At 35.9% G+C, this 24,377-nt stretch overlaps 2 protein-coding genes across 15 annotated transcripts in view; one reads left to right on the top strand and one right to left on the bottom strand.

Moving 5' to 3' along the window:
- The window catches only part of LOC138320553 (PTB domain-containing engulfment adapter protein 1-like), a 79,454-nt gene extending 64,412 nt beyond the window's left edge, over positions 1–15,042 (top strand). For 6 of the 9 annotated variants that reach the window (XM_069263607.1, XM_069263608.1, XM_069263609.1 and 3 more), the window contains 5 exons: positions 648–764; positions 2,220–2,352; positions 6,612–6,707; positions 7,414–7,565; positions 10,547–15,042. In XM_069263607.1, the coding sequence (XP_069119708.1) occupies positions 648–764; positions 2,220–2,352; positions 6,612–6,707; positions 7,414–7,565; positions 10,547–10,624 (576 nt within the window). In that variant the 3' untranslated portion in view covers positions 10,625–15,042. The remainder of the gene's footprint in view (positions 1–647; positions 765–2,219; positions 2,353–6,611; positions 6,708–7,413; positions 7,566–10,546) is intronic. The other 3 variants (XM_069263605.1, XM_069263604.1, XM_069263603.1) reach the window with 2 other exon arrangements.
- Positions 15,043–15,272: 230 nt separating this feature from the next.
- Positions 15,273–24,377, bottom strand: part of LOC138320551 (ubiquitin carboxyl-terminal hydrolase 1-like) — a 29,900-nt gene continuing 20,795 nt past the window's right edge. For 5 of the 6 annotated variants that reach the window (XM_069263592.1, XM_069263589.1, XM_069263590.1 and 2 more), the window contains 5 exons: positions 24,215–24,318; positions 20,793–22,318; positions 19,947–20,133; positions 19,147–19,251; positions 15,273–16,208 (listed from right to left, as the gene is read on the bottom strand). In XM_069263592.1, the coding sequence (XP_069119693.1) occupies positions 15,863–16,208; positions 19,147–19,251; positions 19,947–20,133; positions 20,793–22,318; positions 24,215–24,318 (2,268 nt within the window). In that variant the 3' untranslated portion in view covers positions 15,273–15,862. The remainder of the gene's footprint in view (positions 16,209–19,146; positions 19,252–19,946; positions 20,134–20,792; positions 22,319–24,214; positions 24,319–24,377) is intronic. The other variant, XM_069263593.1, reaches the window with a different exon arrangement.

Raw genomic sequence — 24,377 nt, 5'->3', positions numbered from 1 at the left:
AGGAATGCAATATGTAAATAAGTATATATAATATTATATACATTAACAACATGTACTAAATTGTTGTTGTATAGATTTACAGCTAGGACTTCAGACTCTGTTGCATACTATTTAGAGCCGGTATATGCTCACTGATCTTTAATTTTGAACAATTATCTTTTAAAAAAGTTACATTTTTGCAACATCATTTATATATACTGACTCTTACTAATCAGGTTTTATTTTTCAAAAAATAATGAAACTTACCATTATTTTTTTTTTATTTTTTTAAATAATTGTTTACACATCACTACTAACAAGTTTTTAGGTGGAAGTGTTGATTACTGAACTAATTAAAAGTGTGTCTGATTTTGTGGATTTCTTAATATTTACAAATATGTACCTGATCTAACATATTAAGGAAATAGTGAATTTTTTAGATAAAAAATATTGCCACATGTAAAAATATTTTGCCAAGAATACACATGGAGTATAAATTGATATAAATTAATTTCTGTACACCATCAGTAAAAGAATGTTTTCATATTTAAAAAATGTAAATTATCCAAATTACAAACCGTAGTACTGTTTATTGATAGCAGTACATGTTTTGGATGTTTTTTTGTCCGGCAAACAATATTAAAACATTATATAATTTGCACCAGCAGATTTCAGATGAGAATGACAAAGATGTTAACACGTCAGCTGGCCATTCAACTATACTTACTCTGGCAAGCTCACCTCCCACAGACGAGAGTACCACTGACGATCTGAATAAGTCGGAGGTACATTAGAGTAATCTCCCTTGGTTTCACACTTTCACTAACACGAACTAACATTTTGTCTGTAGAATCTAACTCAGTGGTATTTGTGTTTTGGTCTGGAGACTATTTTACCTGCTTATTTAACATTTGAGCTTTTGAAAGTTTTTTTGTTTTGCATGGCATTTTTTGGCATTAATTTTTCTTTTTTCAGTTTTAATGGCTTTTGAAATGTTAATGTTGTCCAGCATGTTTGTGTGTTGTTAAGCGGGCACTTCCTACTTTATCACCTGATATCACTTGATCACCATCTGCTATCTGGTAGCATTCTCTTGGAGGGTAGGAGGGGGTAGGGTGGAGCCTAATATTAGAATAAATACCTACTTCTCCTGAACTTCTAAATGGATTTTTATCAAAACTGGATTTGAGCATTATTGGGAAAGGATTTAGGATGCTGAATGCTGTTTGATGGAGGCAGGGGAGATAATCCTTTGAGGCAAGGAAAATCAAGTGGCATGAGTTGGTTATATAGTAGGAACTTAAAGGTCTGCAGGATAATATGTGCAACGAGATAAGAAATACGAGGATAAATGTTAGTAGTACATAGAACAATACAGTATAGCTTAATTCATACCCTCCAAAACAATGTACAGGTAGGTATTTCTCTACCTTATATTTATAATGCACCATGATATTGGAAGAATTAACAATGGTTCAGCAGGGAAATAATTGGTATGAAAGACCTAGCTTAAGCTTGTACCCTGTTAGTGGTGAAATTGAATGTTGTGAAGAATTAGACTTCATGGTACAATTGGTTTGCATGTTTGGAATGGAAAGCCATTTGAAATGGAGGACATTGCCAAATCTGGTTTAAAGTAATATTGATCAAATTTGATTCAAATTACTCTTGTTAATGCTGTAAAAGAGGTCTGCTATTACTAATATTGAAATGGTACAAAAATATTTAATTGAGTACTTATGAAAGCAAATAACCCAAGAAGAAAACAATAGCATTAAAGGAAGTATTTGTAAGGATTTAAGAAGCAACAGAAACCTTGTAAACACTGCTCACAATCTATCTTTACTTTGCTATGTATAAAAGAGCTGTTGTCTGGACCTTATTATATCTCTTTATTTCTTCATTATACTTCAAAACACACATGAAAGATGTTACTTCTGTAAATTTGTTGAAGAAATTAATATGATTATTATAGAAATACTTATATCAGTAATCTAATTCTAATTTCTTTGAAAAAATGTCAAAGTTCATTGTAGAATATTGAGTGATCAAGCAATAAACACAGGGCTAAGTTGTTGATATCTTATAATATCTATTCTTATACTTATTTTTATTTTTTACTTTAGCTTCTCCTGCATGAATAAATGAGATTTTACATGAATTTCATATTATGATAATTTGAGTTAACATTTTGTCATTAAAATGAGTTTACTTGTTGATATGCTTGGTTGATTTTCCAGTTACAGGCTGCTAAGCCGTCAGGCGCTGGACGACGACTAGAAAATCTGGTGTTTGACGATAGTCATATTTACAGTGAACCAAAAACTAATGGGACCAACGGAACAGCAGCGCCCTCTGGTAGCTCTGGAATATGTAAGTAACTAAAGGGACATAACAGCAATGAAAAGAAAATGGAATTTTGTGATAAAATCTTGCTCACATTTATTGCATGAAGGTTGTCACATATTTGTCTTCGGAGGTGATCATTTTAAAAATGTACATTATCACCACCAAGATGTAATTTATGAATTAATGAGATTTTTATTTAGGTCACAACAAGCTCCACTGTCAAAAGATGCCTAAAAGGAATATATATATATGTATTATTTATGTACAGTATACATTGGGTTCCTTGCATGCTGGTACGTAATGTGTTATATAAAGAACACAATTTTGGTGTTATACTTAACCAAAAACTAATGAGACCAACAGAAAGTTATCAAAGTAAATAATGTCCCACCATCCATTTTAGTGAACAGTCTTATAGTGCTTCCTATAATGCTTCAAACAAAGATTTCATTGAGAGAGGCATTAAGATCATATGCCTTGTGTAGTTAGTATGTTGTGACTATTATAGACCAGGGATACACTGTAGCCTTGTGTAGTTAGTATGTTGTGACTATTATAGACCAGGGATACACTATAGCCTTGTGTAGCTAAAGAGAAGTTCTCTCTAACCGAGCAGTATGTTGTGTCTAGTATAGACCAGGGATACACTATAGCCTTGTGTAGTTAGTATGTTGTGTCTAGTATAGACCAGGGATACACTGTAGCCTTGTGTAGCTAAAGAGAAGTTCTCTCTAACCGAGCAGTATGTTGTGTCTAGTATAGACCAGGGATACACTGTAGCCTTGTGTAGCTAAAGAGAAGTTCTCTCTAACCGAGCAGTATGTTGTGTCTAGTATAGACCAGGGATACACTGTAGCCTTGTGTAGCTAAAGAGAAGTTCTCTCTAACCGAGCAGTATGTTGTGTCTAGTATAGACCAGGGATACACTATAGCCTTGTGTAGCTAAAGAGAAGTTCCCTCTAACCGAGCAGTATGTTGTGTCTAGTATAGACCAGGGATACACTGTAGCCTTGTGTAGCTAAAGAGAAGTTCTCTCTAACTTAGCAGTATGTTGTGTCTAGTATAGACCAGGGATACACTGTAGCCTTGTGTAGCTAAAGAGAAGTTCCCTCTAACCGAGCAGTATGTTGTGTCTAGTATAGACCAGGGATACACTGTAGCCTTGTGTAGCTAAAGAGTAGTTCCCTCTAACCGAGCAGTATGTTGTGTCTAGTATAGACCAGGGATACACTGTAGCCTTGTGTAGCTAAAGAGAAGTTCCCTCTAACCGAGCAGTATGTTGTGTCTAGTATAGACTAGGGATACACTATAGCCTTGTGTAGCTAAAGAGTAGTTCCCTCTAACCGAGCAGTATGTTGTGTCTAGTATAGACCAGGGATACACTGTAGCCTTGTGTAGCTAAAGAGAAGTTCTCTCTAACCAAGCAGTATGTTGTGTCTAGTATAGACCAGGGATACACTGTAGCCTTGTGTAGCTAAAGAGTAGTTCCCTCTAACCGAGCAGTATGTTGTGTCTAGTATAGACCAGGGATACACTGTAGCCTTGTGTAGCTAAAGAGAAGTTCCCTCTAACCGAGCAGTATGTTGTGTCTAGTATAGACCAGGGATACACTGTAGCCTTGTGTAGTTAAGTTGTACTATGACAGTCTGCCTGTGTAGCTAAAGAGAGTCTTTCTAACCGAGCAGTATGTTGTGTCTAGTATAGACCAGGGATACACTGTAGCCTTGTGTAGCTAAAGAGAAGTTCCCTCTAACCGAGCAGTATGTTGTGTCTAGTATAGACTAGGGATACACTATAGCCTTGTGTAGCTAAAGAGTAGTTCCCTCTAACCGAGCAGTATGTTGTGTCTAGTATAGACCAGGGATACACTGTAGCCTTGTGTAGCTAAAGAGAAGTTCTCTCTAACTGAGCAGTATGTTGTGACTAGTATAGACCAGGGTACACTATAGCCTTGTGTAGTTAGTATGTTGTGTCTAGTATAGACCAGGGATACACTATAGCCTTGTGTAGTTAGTATGTTGTGACTATTATAGACCAGGGATACACTGTAGCCTTGTGTAGCTAAAGAGAAGTTCCCTCTAACTGAGCAGTATGTTGTGTCTAATATAGACCAGGGATACACTATAGCCTTGTGTAGCTAAAGAGAAGTTCTCTCTAACTGAGCAGTATGTTGTGTCTAATATAGACCAGGGATACACTATAGCCTTGTGTAGCTAAAGAGAAGTTCTTTCTAACCGAGCAGTATGTTGTGTCTAGTATAGACCAGGGATACACTATAGCCTTGTGTAGCTAAAGAGAAGTTCTCTAAGTTGTCTATATAGACCAGGGATACACTGTAGCCTTGTGTAGCTAAAGAGAAGTTCCCTCTAACTGAGCAGTATGTTGTGTCTAATATAGACCAGGGATACACTATAGCCTTGTGTAGCTAAAGAGAAGTTCTTTCTAACCGAGCAGTATGTTGTGTCTAGTATAGACCAGGGATACACTGTAGCCTTGTGTAGCTAAAGAGAATTAAGTTCTCTCTAACTGAGCAGTATGTTGTGTCTAGTATAGACCAGGGATACACTATAGCCTTGTGTAGCTAAAGAGAAGTTCTCTTTAAGTGAGCAATATGTTAGTATAGACCAGGGATACACTATAGCCTTGTGTAGCTAAAGAGAAGTTCTCCTCTAACTGAGCAGTATGTTGTGTCTAGTATAGACCAGGGATACACTGTAGCCTTGTGTAGCTAAAGAGAAGTTCTCTCTAACTGAGCAGTATGTTGTGTCTAGTATAGACCAGGGATACACTGTAGCCTTGTGTAGCTAAAGAGAAGTTCTCTTTAAGTGAGCAATATGTTAGTATAGACCAGGGATACACTATAGCCTTGTGTAGCTAAAGAGAAGTTCTCTCTAACCGAGCAGTATGTTGTGTCTAGTATAGACCAGGGATACACTATAGCCTTGTGTAGCTAAAGAGAAGTTCTCTCTAACCGAGCAGTATGTTGTGTCTAGTATAGACCAGGGATACACTGTAGCCTTGTGTAGCTAAAGAGAAGTTCTCTCTAACCGAGCAGTATGTTGTGTCTAGTATAGACCAGGGATACTGTAGCCTTGTGTAGCTAAAGAGAAGTTCTCTCTAACTGAGCAGTATGTTGTGTCTAGTATAGACTAGGGATACTGTAGCCTTGTGTAGCTAAAGAGAAGTTCTCTCTAACTGAGCAGTATGTTGTGTCTAGTATAGACTAGGGATACTGTAGCCTTGTGTAGCTAAAGAGAAGTTCTCTCTAACTGAGCAGTATGTTGTGTCTAGTATAGACCAGGGATACACTATAGCCTTGTGTAGCTAAAGAGAAGTTCTCTCTAACCGAGCAGTATGTTGTGTCTAGTATAGACCAGGGATACACTATAGCCTTGTGTAGCTAAAGAGAAGTTCTCTCTAACTGAGCAGTATGTTGTGTCTAGTATAGACCAGGGATACACTATAGCCTTGTGTAGCTAAAGAGAAGTTCTCTCTAACTGAGCAGTATGTTGTGTCTAGTATAGACCAGGGATACACTATAGCCTTGTGTAGCTAAAGAGAAGTTCTCTCTAACTGAGCAGTATGTTGTGTCTAGTATAGACCAGGGATACACTGTAGCCTTGTGTAGCTAAAGAGAAGTTCTCTCTAACTGAGCAGTATGTTGTGTTTAGTATAGACCAGGGATACACTGTAGCCTTGTGTAGCTAAAGAGAAGTTCTTTCTAACCGAGCAGTATGTTGTGTCTAGTATAGACCAGGGATACACTATAGCCTTGTGTAGCTAAAGAGAAGTTCTCTCTAACCGAGCAGTATGTTGTGTCTAGTATAGACCAGGGATACACTATAGCCTTGTGTAGCTAAAGAGAAGTTCTCTCTAACCGAGCAGTATGTTGTGTCTAGTATAGACTAGGAATACTGTAGCCTTGTGTAGCTAAAGAGAAGTTCTCTCTAACCAAGCAGTATGTTGTGTCTATATATAGACCAGGATATACTGGGACAATCCTGCCTAGTCATATCATGTCCTACTTTGATATATGGGGTAGGGGAGAGGGTTGTTATATCTAGCAGACATTTCTAGTTCTCTATCTAGCCATTCAATGTATGTAATTTGTTACTGCTGTTTATTAGATGAGAGGTATTGGGAAAATGTCACATGTTTGTTTTTGCATGTTCATGTTTGCTTCACCATTGGGAGATGTTGTGTTGTCATGACAGCTACAGGTGCTATTTATATACATGTATATGGTTGTCATGACAACGGCTTTTCTATCCATGTTGTTGTAGTGTCACCACCCCCACCTAGTTCACGGTCACGGACACATAGTCAGCAACAGCCAATGCAACTGTCTTCACCTTCTCAACCGACCAATAGCCAAGCAGGTAGTGGTCACATGACAGTTAAATCAATGTATTAATTGTTTCTTGGTTAACAACAATAAATATCTTTTAGCAGTTGTTAAAAATTATATATAATCTATGAAATGATTAGCTTGTAGTTTGGAGTCTTGTACAGTATCAAAAGAGCTCCTTCACTTTTTATTGTAGCATTTATCTAATTATTTATACATTTCAAGATACAATATGTGACACATACATAGAGACAGTTATATACTGTATACCAAATCAGAACAAAGAAAATGAACCAAGGCCTTAACAATTCTGACATAACTACAGGTTTTTCCAAAGTTATCTAATCTCTTGCCAGTAACAATTTTTAGATCCACATGATGACCAGTAAAAACTTCACATGTCACTCTCAGTTGTGGCCTTGATTGGGTATTTGGTTTCTATTGTTTTAATGATGTTAATTGGAGAAGGGTTGCTTAGAAAAGTGCTCAAATTTTGTCGTGGTTTTGCAAGCTTTAATGTTGGTGTTGGTATCAGCCGAAAATTCTCATTTATAAACAGAATCACCGAATCACTGCTTATACAATTGTAGCTCATTTTTAGATGAATATTTGAAAAAAATCATTATTCAATCAACGAAGATGAACTTTGGTGAATAGATTTCTTTTAGGGAGGTATTTTTCAGGGTTGATGTAGAAATGTAACAAGGTTTAAATGATATCTAATTCCTGATTGGTAGCTGGCAAGGATGTGTTTGGTGCTACCCCGTTTGGAGCGGCTGGGGGCCAGGTGAAGGAGGATCCATTTGGTATGCCGAGCTTCAACCCCAACAGTTCCATGGAGATAGACCAGGCGATACAGAGCATGGATAAGTTTCTATTAGACGTCCAGGTGAGTTTGTTAACGGGATTGTCCAGGCTATACAGAGCATGGATAAGTTTCTATTAGATGTCCAGATGAGTTTGTTAAAGAGATTGTCCAAGCTATACAGAGCATGGATTAGTTTCTATTAGATGTCCAGATGAGTTTGTTAACAAGATTGTCCAAGCTATACAGAGTATGGATAAGTTTCTATTAGATGTCCAGATGAGATTGTTAACGAGATTGTCCAGGCTATACAGAGTAATGATACGTTTCTATTAGACGTCCAGGTGAGTTTGTTAACGAGATTGTCCAACTTATACAGAGTATGTAAGTTTCTTTTAAGTTTCTTTTAGACATCCAGATGGGTTTGTTAACGAGATTGTCCAGGCTATGCAGAGTATGGATAAGTTTCTATTAGATGTCCAGATGAGTTTGTTAACAAGATTGTCCAAGCTATACAGAGTATGGATAAGTTTCTATTAGATGTCCAGATGAGTTTGTTAAAGAGATTGTCCAAGCTATACAGAGCATGGATAAGTTTCTATTAGATGTCCAGATGAGTTTGTTAACGAGATTGTCCAGGCTATACAGAGCATGGATAAGTTTCTATTAGATGTCCAGGTGAGTTTGTTAACAAGATTGTCCAAGCTATACAGAGCATGGATAAGTTTCTATTAGATGTCCAGGTGAGTTTGTTAACGAGATTGTCCAGGCTATACAGAGCATGGATAAGTTTCTATTAGATGTCCAGGTGAGTTTGTTAACGAGATTGACAAGGCTACATGTATTCTATATTTGCATATTGCAGAATTACCTGCCCTTGTGGGTAGGTATTGATTGTAACATCATGTGTTTGTAAGCATATCATCAGAAAATGATGTGAACTGCACTCACAAATTAATAATGTAACAATCAATACCTACCAGCAAGGGAGCTAACTCTTATTAGCTCTTATTTGTAATTGGCTTCTTGCAGAAAATGAAATCTTGAACTGTTTTGTCATTGAGTCCAAAGAGGTTATCTAATTGAAGTGTTTTATTTATTCAGTTCACTGATCTAGATTACAATTTTATTGTTATAGAATTAAACTTTCATGTAATAACCCATGTCAAAGTGGAAGGCAGTTCTTTAGCAGGAGTTTTTAAGCCTTCACAGTTTGCTGTATAAGCAGTTCTTTTAGCAGTTCTTTAGCCTTCATAATGCAACTGGCTGGGACTGTTAACCCTTAGCAATCCATTGGAAAAATTGGCAGTCCCTTAACCTTCACAGTCCACTAGCAGTCGGTTAGCAGTTTCTTAGCAGTTTTTAGGCAGTTATTAAGCAGTTTTTAGGCAGTCCGCTTTAAAATGAACTGCCTAAAATGTCCATATATGGCGCATGCGACTGCTTACTTTAGGCAGTTCTTAGGCAGTCTATTTCAAAATGAACTGCCTAAAATGTCCAAATATGGCGCAAGCGACTGCTTAATGTACGAATCAAAACTGCCTAATATCTATAAATAGCTCACAAAACTGCTAAAAACAATCCAAATATGGAGCATGCGACTGCTTATAAATTTATGAATCACAATTGCTTAATACTTATAAATATAAGTTCAATTATATGGGAAAAAAATGAAAATACTATAATGTGGAAAATATACATAGACAAGTTATATATAATTACACTAACTCTAAGATAAAGTTTGCAGTTTTCAAAAAATAACTTGCCTTGCATTATATGCATGCATTTACCGGTATTCATTTTTCAGAAAATTATAGAAAATAAAAGATTGAATAATATAAACCAATCCAAGATATATACACATAAATCATAATGTTTATTTTGTGTCATACAAATTGTTTTAAAAAGAAAATGCATCATCTATATTATACTGGGGGTGTATAAGAGTAAAATGGAAAATGAATTTGAATTTTATCAATAAAAAAAAAAAAAAAATAGAAATAGTTAACTTCTAAGTTTCCAAATTTAAATGTATGGTTCCCATGCAGCTTCATTGTATATATACATGCACATAGATTGCAAGCTCATGCATCTTACCTTCTACTTTGGGGGTTTACAGCAAAACTATAGGGTTATAATCCAGTACAACACCAGAATGCATACTTTCTATTCCTGGCTATACACAATTCCCTTTATACTTACACTTATAACTATGTAAAACTGCATGTTGAAAACTACACCTCACTTATTTAGATGTCCAAAATATTCACCAAATGGTCCAAATTATGTAGAAGATTATCTGTGCACATGCTTCCTCACACCAAACTGTTCAAACTGACCGCTGGAATTTGGAGGGAGACTACAGGTTCAAAGGTCACCACATGTGTACACACAGCAACACTACATGTGGGGGTCACCATCTCTGTGTATAATGACCCATGGCTGTTTATATGTACAAAATAGTATTATTGGCACATATTTATCAATAATATGAGAAATTATAATAGGACTTTGATATTTTATGAATACATGTATAGAATAATTATGTTGATCAAACTGACCTTTATTTAGTTTTAAATTGCATTTAAATGGTTTATGGTGTGTAAAATTAAAAAAAAAGTTTTGAAGTAGGAATTAATCACACATTTAAAATTTACAATTTAATGATGTATTTTAATTCATGTTCCTTTGCATTTAATAATAAGTTGCAAGACAACTTCACTATATAAGTTTTATTTTGCCATGCAATTTCTTGTCTTTGTCCGTTTGGTATGTGAACTGCTCTGTTAGACTGCTAAGGTCTATAAGCAGTCAATGACAAGCAGTTTCAGTCTATGATAAGCAGTCACTGACTGCTTACAAATATAGTTAGCAGTTCAACAAGCAGTTTAAAATCTTGTATGGTGAAATATTAGCAGTTTTCGGTGACTGCTTAAAACTGGACTGCTGAGAACTGCCTAATAACTGCCTAAAATTTGTGGGACTGCTACAAAACTGCCTAATAACTGCTTATATTAGCAGTTCAGTTTGACATGGGAATCATTTTCTCAATATTCACTTTTCAGGAGGGTTTCAGTCAAGGATTGTCAATGGGATCAGAAGACTTTTCTTTAGCAGACCTCGACCCTCTCAGTCAGAAGTAAATGGAGATGGTCATATAATAAAGATACTGTGTCACTATGTACCATAAAAGTCCTACCCTATAGACATTCTATTGGATGAAATGTTGGGGAAGCTTTACAGAGGTCTCAATATTTATAATTTGCTGGAGAAAATGGTAACTTTTGTTGTTAAATATGACTTAAAATGTTTGTGGTTCCTTAATTCTGTACCAAACCATGCCAAGATATAATTGGTTATCATTGCATGAGGAAAATCTCTCGTTCTACAGCTTACTTAATTTTTACTCGAACCACGTTTTAAGATTTTAAAGTGAAATGTTGTTTATAAATTTAATCAATGCAAGGATTGAATTCAGTCCAATAGAAGTTTTAGGGTAGGACCCACATGTACTACAAAAAAGGGTACAGTATATAACTCGCCTATAAATCCATGTTGCCTTGAAACCAAAGCTATAGAAACAGGGGAGGTAACTAGTGCTCTTGTGAATTAATATTTGATGTTACCATGTATGGACAATTGCAATAAGTCACTGTAATGAGATTAAAACAGTGCTGTTTTAGCTCATGTATGTGGCACAAAGTTCAAATTAATTTAATTTGTGCTAGGAGAATGGGTATCTGCATGGTGGCCATTTGGTCACAGTTTATTACTCTAAAACTAGAACCAGTTATATGTTCTTCCTTTTGGCCAGAAAGTTTAATTTAGTAAAAATACCCACACAGTATGATGGTATGGTTTTAAAACGATTTATAACAGGCTTGCCAGGTGAACCATTATGTCATATATGAAAGCCAAGGTTAGTCTTTTACAATTTTTACCACGCATTAAGAATTTTGTTACCAAGCATGTGACAACAACATTATGCTCTTTACATGTATATTTTATGAATACATTTGCAGGCAATATGTAGATCATGATTTACAGTTTTGATAAAAGAATATGTATTGAATTGTCATACAGTGTATAGTTCAGTTGATATTATTTTAGTCAAATGAAATTTTTGATTTGTACAAATGTTTGAATCTGTCCCTGTAATGTTTTCCTATCTTCAATAATTTAAGCTAATCACTACAGCAGTCATGTTTTTCCTTGATGTTGGAGATTTTTAGTTTGGTATCTGGACTTCTTGTTTTTTAATTAAAAAACAAGTTTGGATTTGATTTACGGATATTCGTTGTGAATACTATGTATACCATAATAAATATTACAACCAGCTGGCTGGTGTTTTTTTTAAGTAACACATATTTGTATAGGATTTGCACATGGAATCAAATACAGTGTATATGTATGCATTTGAAAGTGATGATTTACCTGTGTATACCATAGAGCTGGGTTATGGTAACATTATGTAACCTCCCATTTACAAACTGATAAAAACAATTTTTTATTATTATAGGTTGATAATGGCTTGAATTGTGTATATAATTCAGCTGATTCTTATTTTTGACGGATCACTAATTTCGCCACCATGGCAATGGCCAATGAAATCATGAACTGGCTAAATATAGAACAAACTTGTGTTTAGCGGATCGGTTATTTGTTTTAAAACAAGACAAATTATTTTAATAGGATCTTTCAGAGGGATATATTGAAAAACATTTTGGCCTTAAAGCAAAACTGGTTGTCAGCATTAGGAAGGAAATCAGACAGTGATAATTAGGAATTGTGTTTGCATAATAGACTGTTTTATTGTGATTATTCGGAGCACCCCTTAGTATACATCAATGCATTGATTATATTGAAAACTTTGATGATTGATATTTTGAATTATGAGTTTGAGTTACATGGTATTACATAATAGTTCAGAAGAGAAGATTTGTAGGACTTCGGTCCTATCTGTGCTCAACACCATTTAATTACCAGAAATCTCTACTTACTGTACCTACCTAGATTATAAAATTCCTACAACTTCTGTGGTACACTGCCCTTGCTGAGAAATAGTATCTTTGACAAACTCATTGGACAAAATCACTGTATTTTACCAAAAATGTACAGTCAAACCCTAAGTTACTTGTAAGTCAGCAAGATTGTCAAAAAAATGGTATTCAAGGAAATGGCACTGGATATATAAATATGTAAAAATATCTAGTAACACAACTCAGTCTGGGGCAAGATGTGATGTATGACAGTTATGTTTAATGGGCAAGCCATTGGGACCATATACTTACATGAATTATAATATGTAATCATAATTGAACTTCTGTTGATGCCTATGAGACATTGTGAATCTCCAATGGTATCAGTAAATGATCCACACAAAGGTAGATGGATCCCAGATTCTATCCCTAATTAAGGTTGTTTAATTTAGAAAGTCTGTTGTGAGCAAAATCATATAGGGGCTTTGTGTATAAAAATCTGTACATGTTAATATAAATCAATTAATATTTTGGATGCGATAATTTCTAAATATTAGTCCTTGTTTGTTAAAATATTTTATAGAATTATTGAAATATACAGAATGTGATAGAGTATCGTTATTTTAGATTTTTAATTGGTGATCGCTATTGATTTCTATATTATATAATGTGCAGGTTACTACCATAACCGGTAAATAGATCTATCAATCAATTTGTGAATTTTGAAACCTCGAGATGTAGAATACGGACTAGTCAGTGATATTATATTGATGTACCACCTGTGTATACGCTTTCACAGCAATACAACCAAGTCAAACTTGGCTAACCAAGGGTATTTAATTCGATACTGTTACAGAGAGAGTATCGTACTGAAAACCCTTGGCTAGCAAGTTGAACCAAGCCTTAATTGACAAACATTTCATTTAGCATGTACCATAAAAGCTTTACATACTAGCGTGTCAACCGTAGCTGCATTTCTAATTGCTATTTTGGGCATTTTACCTGTACCTACTGGTAAATATATTAACTATCAGTGGGAATCTAACTTTTTTTGGTTTAATACAAGAAAAAAACATCTATTTTCTGGAGATATGAAATGATTGTGAAATTAAACCTATGACAAACATTTTGATGATCTGACAAGCCCCATACTAAATTTAGGCTCATTAATTTAGGTGTTGTTTTATTTGAGGCATGATTTGTCAATTTGTATTGTGGTATGTGTTTCTGATATGGCTCAAAAATGGGTGCTGCACAATTAGAGTTAGTGTTTATATATTACAACAGACATTGTGGCTGTGAATATTACCTATATATCCTTTTTGTTGATGGTCTGAATAATTATCTTTATTATTTTCTGATTTTTTGTTACATGCCACTGGTATACTCGATAAAGTATCAAAACAAACTCTCTCTTGATATTTTAGTACATGTGCCCTAAAAACCTATATTGATTTCTTTATATATGGTACATGTACATGTATCCTAATCACAATCTTCATAGTCTGTTGTAATATGGTACTTATAATGTCTTTAGACGTGCCCCTATAAATCCCCTATACAGTACCAAAACATGTTCTAGATAATTATCTGAGCCTTTGAATCTGATTTGACAGAGAAAATGGGATTTCATTCTCTGTAAATAGAGAAGTTGCCTAGTTTAGAATAAGAATTATATTGAAGAATTCATAATTTGATTCAGACATTTTGTTTAGATATACTCATTCACTTGTATTTTGTTGTCAATATTTTAACAGCAATACTTGTATATTCATTAACATATTTCATATCAGATGTATTCGCTAATTAAATATATGTATATTATGTTTTACGAGGACCAATGTTCAGTCGTCATATACACCATTTATTCTGCCTAGCTTTATATTGGGTTGTACCCCGAATTGTCATGTGCTGTTACTTATTTCATCGACACATTTTTTTCCCATCCATGTTAAATACTACTCATATTTTAAATGTTATCCATCGTTTGATAACAAGTTTACCTGTGTTTTAATTAATAGGATGTTTTAATGTTATCATCATTCAATACCGAAAATAGGTGAAATTGTAAAGGTGAATTTACTAAAAATTAAATGGTAACTGTTGTGACGACTTTTTAGCTCGAATGTTAAAAAGTTGATATTAAACATAATACTCTATGTGATATGTTTTGGCATATAGATTAATTAGGTTTACAAGTACTTTTCTTTTCAATACTGAAAAGCTATGTGCAAACTATATCTTTCAATAAGGATAAATGCCAACAACATGTAAATTCTTAATCTTCTGAGACGCACCAGGGCAGTTTTTGATTATGCGGTTTGACTGGTTGGGCCTAGTTGTTCGTTTATGAAATAAAGACGGACCTGATGATTTTTATATTGTTTTCAGACAAGCCTTGACAAAGCCCTCACAGGCCTGTATCGAAAACTTCAGGTCCGTCAGGATTTATACTAAAATAATGACTTTAACAAACAGTCGAACCAGTTGTTCCAAATAAACGAAAACGACCCTAATTGTTGTTATCATTTTGTAACATTTGATTGATTGTCGAACACATAATACATGTATACACGAGGTCATCAGTTGTTGCTTGTTTGTTAAACAAAAGGCCTAATGGACCTGAATTGCTCAACTATAAATAACCATGACCTTGACCAAAGACAAATCTTCAATTTCCTTTAATAATAATTTTTGTGAACGACTCACAGCTGCAATAAAAAATTTCAACCAAATGTTTAAACAGCCTGACAGGGATTTAAATGTGTAGTAAAGCTGCACCAGGGATCAGATAAAACATACACATAACTGCTTGTTTTTAAGACATATTTATTTTGATGTGTCCATAGTTTCTGATTAAATATATATACAATGTAATGCCTGAAATGTTAAAAGAAATTATAAGATGTTATTCTATTTTATCTGTACAAATGCATTCTGCTGTAAACTGTACATCAGACTTTAACACCTACAGTTAATTTATGTTTAAAATTATTACATATTTACATGTACAATTGCAATTCAACTGATCATAATACACTACCCTATATAAAGTAGTTTTCATTCACAAAATAAAAATATGTCTACTAGTCCTGAGATTTATACTTTGACACAGAAAGAAATCTGGTTGCTAAACCATTTAGAACCATTCAGAAGATAAATTATGAACTGAATTCATAAATTATTGCTATTTATAGAATAAATATAAGTTTTTCACACCTTATGAAAAAGGGTCACGTAGACATTTAATTTACAGCTTATAAAAGTTTTAAAACAATGAGGATTATTCTGTTCTTGCATAACTTTTAAAGCATGCATCCTCATCAAATGAATCAATAAATATGTAAGAAACGACAAAGGTGACTCGTTACACAACATGCCCGACCTGTTACTGTCCACAGATCACCAGTGCACACCTGGTATTACCCGATGGTAAAAAAGAACGTAAGGTGTCCCTAACAATGAGCCTCCCTTAAGAAGATCACAGAACTCTTGTGTACTGTACATACGAATCGTCTCATCATCACACTCCAGCCACTTATCTTCGTACGTTTGTTTTGGCACATTTGGGTACTTTGTTCCCAGTCCTGATCGTTTGAGGTTACCAGATGGACTTCTGAGGAAGCTAGACGTGTCAATCCCTCTACTGGAGGAGGATTGACCACTGCCTAGGACACGGACATAAGCCAGGTAGTGACCTGAGGTTAGAGTGACCCCAGCATGAGTGACCAGTCCATACAGAATGTACCTGGAAATATAGATCAATTCATTATTCTGTTTGCTGCAACACAACAGAATTAATACTAGCTTAAAAGTGCAAGAACCAAATCTAATTTTAACTAAAACTAAAAGCTATAAATCACTACTTGTCTTAGAGTTCTGCATGGATTGTAACCAAATTTGGTCACAAACATCCTTGGGGGAAGGGGTACAGAACTTGTATAAATTTGGGCTCTGACCCCACCCCACCCATATAAACACAAAAATGTTTTCTGATATTTTGAACACGGCTCACTTGACGACTTCAATCATTAAAAGAATGTCAAAACTCAGAAAGTTATCGTTTGTCGCATTATAGGTTTTGAGCTTCTGAAGTACTGTAGGTCTGTTATACACTGTATGCACTACATTCAGAATTTGCCACAGAAAAAAGTCACATTGTTAACATTTACCTTCTCTAATTTGTTCTTATGCTGTATACAATCGGAAAATGAACAGTAGATATTTCTGTTTGGCCTAAAATGATTCATTTTAATTTAAAATTGTTTCAAACCGAAAGTACAACCTCATGTAAATTGATATGTACTTTGACACATTCAAAATACATCGCATTGTTTTGTTATGCAAAAAATGACACAAAACCATTTTAAACACAATTTTTTTTTTATAATTATAATCTAAAACTAATATGTAATACGAGGTTGGAAAGGAAGTTTCAAATAGGCAAACAGACTAGTATCTGAATATGGATAGCGTACCAGAAGCTTGTATTTCAGGAAAAATAGAGTCAAATATGATTCCAAAATTATTAAAACTATTCCAAACATAGTAATTTTCAAACCTTATCAATGAATATTTTGCAGGACTCCCAGAGTTTAATGTCGTAGAGCCAATCTGCAACATTGGCTAACGACCATATGTTGAACCACATGGTTGCCATTGTTGAACTCTTGTCAAACCTCGCTCATTGAATTACCTCCCTTGGATTGTGTCATTATTTATTTGTTTGTTTTTATAAAAACATCCTACCAACAGCCAGGGTCATGCAAGGAAAGCCTCCCATGTATGCAGTGTATAGACTAGTGTGTGTAAAGTGCATGTAAGGTGGGTTTTTGGGAGACTGTGGTATGTTCGTGTTGTGTCTTCTTGTATAGTGGAACTGTTGCCCTTTTTATAGTGCTTTATCACTGAAGCATTCCGAACATCCCACCTGGTCACATTATACTGACAACGGGCAAACCAGTTGTCCCACTCCCTGTATGCTGAGCGCTAAGCAAGACCAGAAACTACCACTTTTATAGACTTTTGTTGGTCTCGTCCAGGGGACTGAACCCAGAGCCTTCCTCACAGGGGCAAACGCTCAACACAACGGCCAAAAGTGAGGCTGTGCCAAGGGAGACATTAGGAAAAATAAAGTCACTGGATTGTGTCAACAAATAAAAGCAAAATCGGTAGCAAAAGTTCGGTTCTGTTTTTAGCTCACCTGGCCCGAAGGGCCGGTGAGCTTATGTCATGGCGCGGCGTCCGTGGTCCGTGGTCCGTCCGTCAACATTTCCTTTAAATCGCTACTAGTCATAGAGTTCTGCATGGATTGTAACCAAATTTGGCCACCAGCATCCTTGTTGGAGGGGTAACAGAACTTGTATAATTTTTGGCTCTGACCCCCCGGGTGCAGGAGGGGCGGGGCCCAATACAAGAAATAGAGGTAAATCCTATAAATCACTACTTGTCCTAGAGTTCTGCATGGATTGTAACCAAATTTGGCTACAAACATCCTTTGGGGAGGAGGAACAGAACTTGTATAAATTTTGGCTCTGATCCCCCGGGGGCAGGAGGGGCGGGGCCCAATAGGGGAAATAGAGGTAAATCCTTTAAAACGCTACTTGTCCTAGAGTTCTGCATGGATTGTAACCAAAATTAGCCACAAACATCCTTGGGGGAAGGGGAACAAAACTTGTATAAATTTTGGCTCTGACCCCCTGGGGGCAGGAGGGGTGGGGCCCAATAGGGGAAATAGAGGTAAATCCTTTAAATCGCTAGTAGTCATAGCGTTCTGCATAGAATGTAACCAAATTTGGCCACAAACATCCTTTTTGGAAGGGGAACAGAACTTGTATAAATTTTGGCTCTGGCCCCCCCGGGGACAGAACGGGTGGGGCCCAATAGGGGAAATAGAGGTAAATCCTATAAATCGCTACTTGTCCTAGAGTTTTGCTTGGATTGTGACCAAATTTGGCCATAAACATCCTTGGGGGAAGGGGAACAGAACTTGTATAAATTTTGGCAGGGCAGGAGGGATGGGGCCCAATAGGGGATTTAGAGGTTAATATTAAAATTCCTTCAGAAAAGAAACAATGAACTTGTATTCAGAACATTACTTGGCATTACAAACCAGGTGAGCGATACTGGGCCTCTTGTTTATTGTTATTAGGTTACTGACATTTTTTAATTGCTATGGTCTCTGCAATTTTTTTTTTTTTCTGAGAAAGGGACAGAAGCAAATTTAACTTGAACAGAAATATAGGACCATGGATAGAAGCGTTTTTTACTGACACCGACCATGCATAGAAGTGATATGTCTGAGAATGCCACCATGGATAGAAACAAATTCATATTTCAGGTATCCATGGGTCGGGTAGATTTTTTACTGGAAAAGCCCTTAGGGTATTTTGGGGTTTTTTTTTGCCTAATATATAGTTTATATATTAGGCTAAAAAATGTCCAATAATAAAGGCAGGTTTAGCGGACTAGTATCAAAGATATTCATTTAGCAGTGAACATTCTAAGCTGAATAAGTTGGTTTTGATAAAAATAGATGTAAGTGACCTTAGTTTGGTGAAACACAGACTCCATAAGGTATCAATGACCAAAGACAGAAAGCACTCCAAAGTACAGAAAGAAATAATTTGTACAGTGTGAAGACCTATTGACACCGATGACTATTGGTGCCATGTGTCAGACCTTACCTGTGATCAGGGCGACAACACGGACTGGGACACTTGTACCGGAGACATGGCAGAGACAAGGGGATTGTTACATGGTCATTGATCTTAGACACATAGCCATATAACCTGTTATTAAAAAAGAACATTCATATTAAATTGTGCATGGTTAATGTATGGATCAAAATTTAATTCTTATACTGTTTGCTGATTCTGTAGATATCCATAATTATTTGTTTTTATGTTTATGCAAATTTAATTAATTTGTTTCCTAATTTGGAAAAGATGCAAGTTATAGAGAATGTTTTATCTAGATTTGAAGTTAAAATGATAGTTAACATGATAAACCATCACAGACTTACTCTGTGATCCCTGATTAACCATACAAGTTCAAATTCTCCTGATGAAGCCATATTATTAGATATAGTATTCAAAATTCTATGAATCTCCTCTAGCATATAATTCACAATAGTTGAAAATTTAATCATTTTTATATTTAAATAAGCAGCCAATGTAAACTACAAACACAAAAGTGTATAATGGTGTGCATGCATAAGCCTGATAATGCAAAATGCAATTTCATATTGTCTATAGAGATTCATAAATACACAAGGTAAGTGCAATTATGGGCAAGTTTTTCGGTTTTGTTCCGACAATGCATTATACACATACACACGTATTTATATACCTAGTATATCTTACAAATGTACCAAATGTGATTAATCTAAACATGCATTGAATTCCAAAAAAAAATCCAAAACATATCTTAAAGCAAGAGAAAGCAGTGATAAAAAGTAATGAAAATTCAACAATTTTTATATTACCCAGAAGAAGCAGAGAAGCGTTTCAGATGAAGTGAAAGAACATCCGGCAGTACTTCATAGTGGAGTGACCGCTCAGCCTCCACGTGGCGTATACAATGGTCACAATAGTACTTATTCTCATCACGTAGACGCTCAACTTCTGAAAAGGCATCCATCATCTTCTTCAGACACGAGTTGTCTTCTTCATCTGTTCAACAAATGAATAGCTGATAAGGTTTGTGTGGGACTATTAATTGTTTCTATTGGTGATAGAATGATGCTAATGATGATATCCCGCGCTAACATTATTTCAGTGGTAAGATTACAAAGAGTTACATTGTTAAAAATGATGGGTCGGTAGATAGGGATTTTTTTTTTTTTAACATTTTTTTCTCTCTTCATCCCAGGTTCTTGCAATTGCAATGAAAAACTGAAAGAGACTTTATTCAACCTTATATAAACCATGAATTTGATTCCCAAGGTATTATTGGTGTCTTGAATTTAAAGAATTTGTACCCATTTTCCTGATTTTGTACAAAACCATTGTTATTTGTTTGCTTGAGGGCAAAACTGAAAAAAAGTTTTTGAGTAGGCACTGATTTTATAGGGTCAGTCGGGTTACCGAAAACACAAATATGTTTTGTATGGCCTTAATACATGTTCTACAACTGTTGAAAACAGAAAATAGCTGAAAAGACAGAAGAAAACATTTGATTTTCTCATTAAACATATCAGGAGAGCAAAACATATTTCTTTCCAAATTCAATTTTCAACACAGCAATATCAGTTGTTCATATAATTTGTAAATTAAAATTGTTATATGGATCTGGTATGAATTTTAATTGGTTGTTAACATGATCAAGTTACCTGAATCCATACCATCTTCATTTTTATCCTCAGGATCTCTTTTCTCCTTTTTTACAGGCACAGAAATATCATGAAATTCCTCAATCCTTTCCCTGGAAAATTCACACTCTAGACATTTGGTTCTCAACATCATTTTTCCCATGAAAAGGTTCTCAACAAAGTCCACCTTTGTACTTGGACAAGGTTTTACAGATAAAACACTTTTGGACTCCTTGTGTGAAAAGTCTAGTTTTTGTTTTGCATTTCCAACAGGAGTAGAACTTTTAGAAGAACTTGACATTTTCATTGGAGATAAAGCTTGTTCAGCATATTCTGCATTTACTGACTTTTTGGGACTGTCGCAGACATGGTCACATTTCTCTAATTTCAACAACGGTTGTCGGTTCCTTTTTGGAGAATTTGTGATTTCTGTTTTAATATTTCCACATTTCAACATCTGAAATTCTGAAGACAACTGAGAGCTTTCCTCCAATTCCTTTTTAACATTAACTTTTTCAGCAGGTTCTTGGTTTGTCGATAATTTGCTGGGAGAATTAGATATCTTCTCAGAACTTGTATCCTTCAAAGAATCTGTGGTCAATCCAGCTTTATCCTCAAAAGCTGCCAAAACTTTCCTTTTCTTTGACTTGAACACTGACTCATTTGACATGTTGATGTCTGGCAAGGATTCATCCACACTCTCTCCAATGCCATTTGTAGTTGAACTGTTGTTCTGGTTGTTTTTAGCCACCCCGCCCCTCATTCCCAAACGTCTACTACCCTTACTACTAGTAAACATGCTGAGAATACTTGGCTGAGAGGTCATTGTACCACACTCGTCCATAAGTCCATCTTCATGTTTCACATCCCCATTTGATAATCCTTTTGAGACACATTTTAGAGAATTAGCTCCATTTGTACCTGCTTTACTCTGACATTTAGGTCCAGCCACATCATCAGACTTTTTACCTCCCCTCCGTCTCCTCGTTAGAGGTTCCCCATCTGTCTCGTCTAACGGCTCAGACTTTTTTTCTTTCACAGGAGATGAAGGTTGGCTTCGTTTTTTTCTTAGCCTTTTTGGTACAGCAGAAATCTTTTCTTTCATTACGTCATGTTTACTGTCGAGGGTCGAGTCCTGGTGATCTTTAATGTTTATTTTTACACTTATCTCAGGTACATCAGCTTCCAAAACATCCATCGTTACCTCGGATGAAGCTGTTTTAGCTGATTCACTTTTCTCTATCTCGTCGAAAAAGTCTGTTTTAGGAAATGGTTTGGCAACATCTACAGCTGAGGATGGAACGACTTCCTTTACTGATATACAGTTTGGCACATCTTTTGAATTGTTCTTGTCACCTTTGGCACAAGACAGAAATTTCTGCATGATAGGGTTTAGCGGTCGATTAGACTGTGGAAGGGCACTGGGAGGAAGTTTACTCTTGACTTTCTTTATTTCTTTAACAGCATCCTGTAAGTAACACAACATACATCGAAGTAGTTCCTGAGCATCGTGCTGGAGATTCCCTTCAAACATCGGGTTCAGCTCTCTGAAAACATAGAATCCAGTAATATTAAAGATAAAAGATAAGTAAGAAACACAGCCACTCTGCAATGGACAAAAATGATATACAAGAGGCCCATGGGCTTTAACGGTCATCTGACTATTGACAATACAACACAGTCGTTTAAAGATTTTAGCTTAATTGACTCCTGTGACCTTGAATGCAGATCAAGGTCATTCATTTGAACAAACTTGGTAGCCCTTCATCCCAGCATGTCACAGACCGTATTCAGGTCTCTAGGCCTCTTAGTTATTCACAAGATGTCATTTAAAATTTTTAGCAATTTTGACCCCTGTGATCTTGAATGCAGATCAAGGTCATTCATTTGAACAAACTTGGTAGCCCTTCATCCCAGCATGTCACAGGCTGTATTCAGGTCTCTAGGCCTCTTAGTTATTCACAAGAAGTTATTTGAAGATTTTAGCCTATTTGACCCCTGCAACCTTGGATGAAGGTAAAGGTCATTCATTTGAAAAAAACTTGGTAGCCCTTCATCCCAGCATGCTGTAGGCCAAATACGAGTATACTAGGCCTATCGGTTCTTGAGAAGTCGTTTAAAGATTTTTAGCCTATTTGACCCCTGTGATCTTGAATAAAGGTCAAGGTCATTAATTTGAACAAACTTGGTTGCCCTTCATCTCAGCATGCTGCAGGCCCGATATGAGTATCCTGGGCCTTTCGGTTCTTGAGAAGTCGTTTAAAAGATTTTAGCCTATTTGACCCCTGTGACCTTGAATGAAAGTCAAGGTCATTAATTTGAAAAACTTTATGCCCTTCATCCCAGCATGCTGCAGGCCCAAAATGAGTATTCTGGGCCTTTCGGTTCTTAAAGAGAACCTGTTTAAAAGATTTTAGCTTACTTGACCCCTGTGGCCATGAATGAAGGTTAAGGTCGTTCATTTGAACAAACTTTATAGCCCTTCATCCCAGCATGTCACAGATCCAATATCAGGTCTCTAAGCCTTTTAGTTATTCACAATAAGTTATTTCAAGATATTAGCCTATTTTACACCTGTGACCTTGGATGAAGGTCAAGGTCATTCATTTGAACAAACTTTGTAGCTATTCATCCCAGCATGTGACAGGTCCAATATCAGGTATCTAGGCCTCTTATTCACAAGTCATTTAAAGATTTTAGCCATATTGAATCATGTGCCCTTGAATGTCAAGGTCAATCATTTGAACAAACTTGGTAGCCTTCATCAAATCATGCTGCAGGCCTTATATGAGTATCCTGGGCCTTTCGGTTATTGAAAAAAAGTCGTTTAGAGATTTTATCCTATTTGACCCCTGTGACCTTGAATGAAGGTCAAGATCATTCATTTGAACAAACTTGGTAGCCCTTCATCCCAGCATGCTACAGGCCCAATATTAGTACCCTTGGCCTTCTGGTTCTTGAGAAGAAGTCGTTTAATGATTTTAGCCTTTTTGACCCCTGTGATCTTGAATGAAGGTCAAGGTCATTAATTCTAACAAACATGGAAGCCCTTCATCCAAGCATGCTACAAGCCAAATATTTGTGCCCTGGGCCTTTTGGTTAGTGAGAAGAAGTTGAAAAGTTTACGCACGACGGACACCGCACGACAACGGACGGTGCATGACGACAATAGGTCATTCTGACCCGAAGGATCAGATGAGCTAAAAATTCATAATTGTAATTTCATTTGTATAATTACGAACAAAGACGAACCTATACGTAACATTTCAGAACGATCTCAGTACATTCCAAGAAATAAGGATACCAAGAGCTGTTTGTTGACAAAGGGACACATGAACCATGGATGAAAGGAAATATGAATAGCTATATAGCTTAACATCTGATAATCTTAAACCTAATAAACATGATGAAGACATCAATTTGTGAAACTACTGTGATGATACCTAAGTGTATTAAGGATCTTGTCAGGTTTTAATGCCATAGACATGACATCTGAGCTGGCGACTTCAGGGTGTTTCACCTCCCTTCTCTCCATCCCTCTGTACAGCTGTCAATGAAATAAACAAGGTCATCACACATATTGTACTTTAGCACACATGACTATAT

This window comes from Argopecten irradians, chromosome 4, assembly GCF_041381155.1.
Source record: "Argopecten irradians isolate NY chromosome 4, Ai_NY, whole genome shotgun sequence".
In the NCBI taxonomy this organism is placed as follows: domain Eukaryota; kingdom Metazoa; phylum Mollusca; class Bivalvia; order Pectinida; family Pectinidae; genus Argopecten; species Argopecten irradians.
The sequence above is the reverse complement of the archived record's forward strand: the minus strand, read 5'-3'. Positions and strand labels throughout refer to the sequence as shown.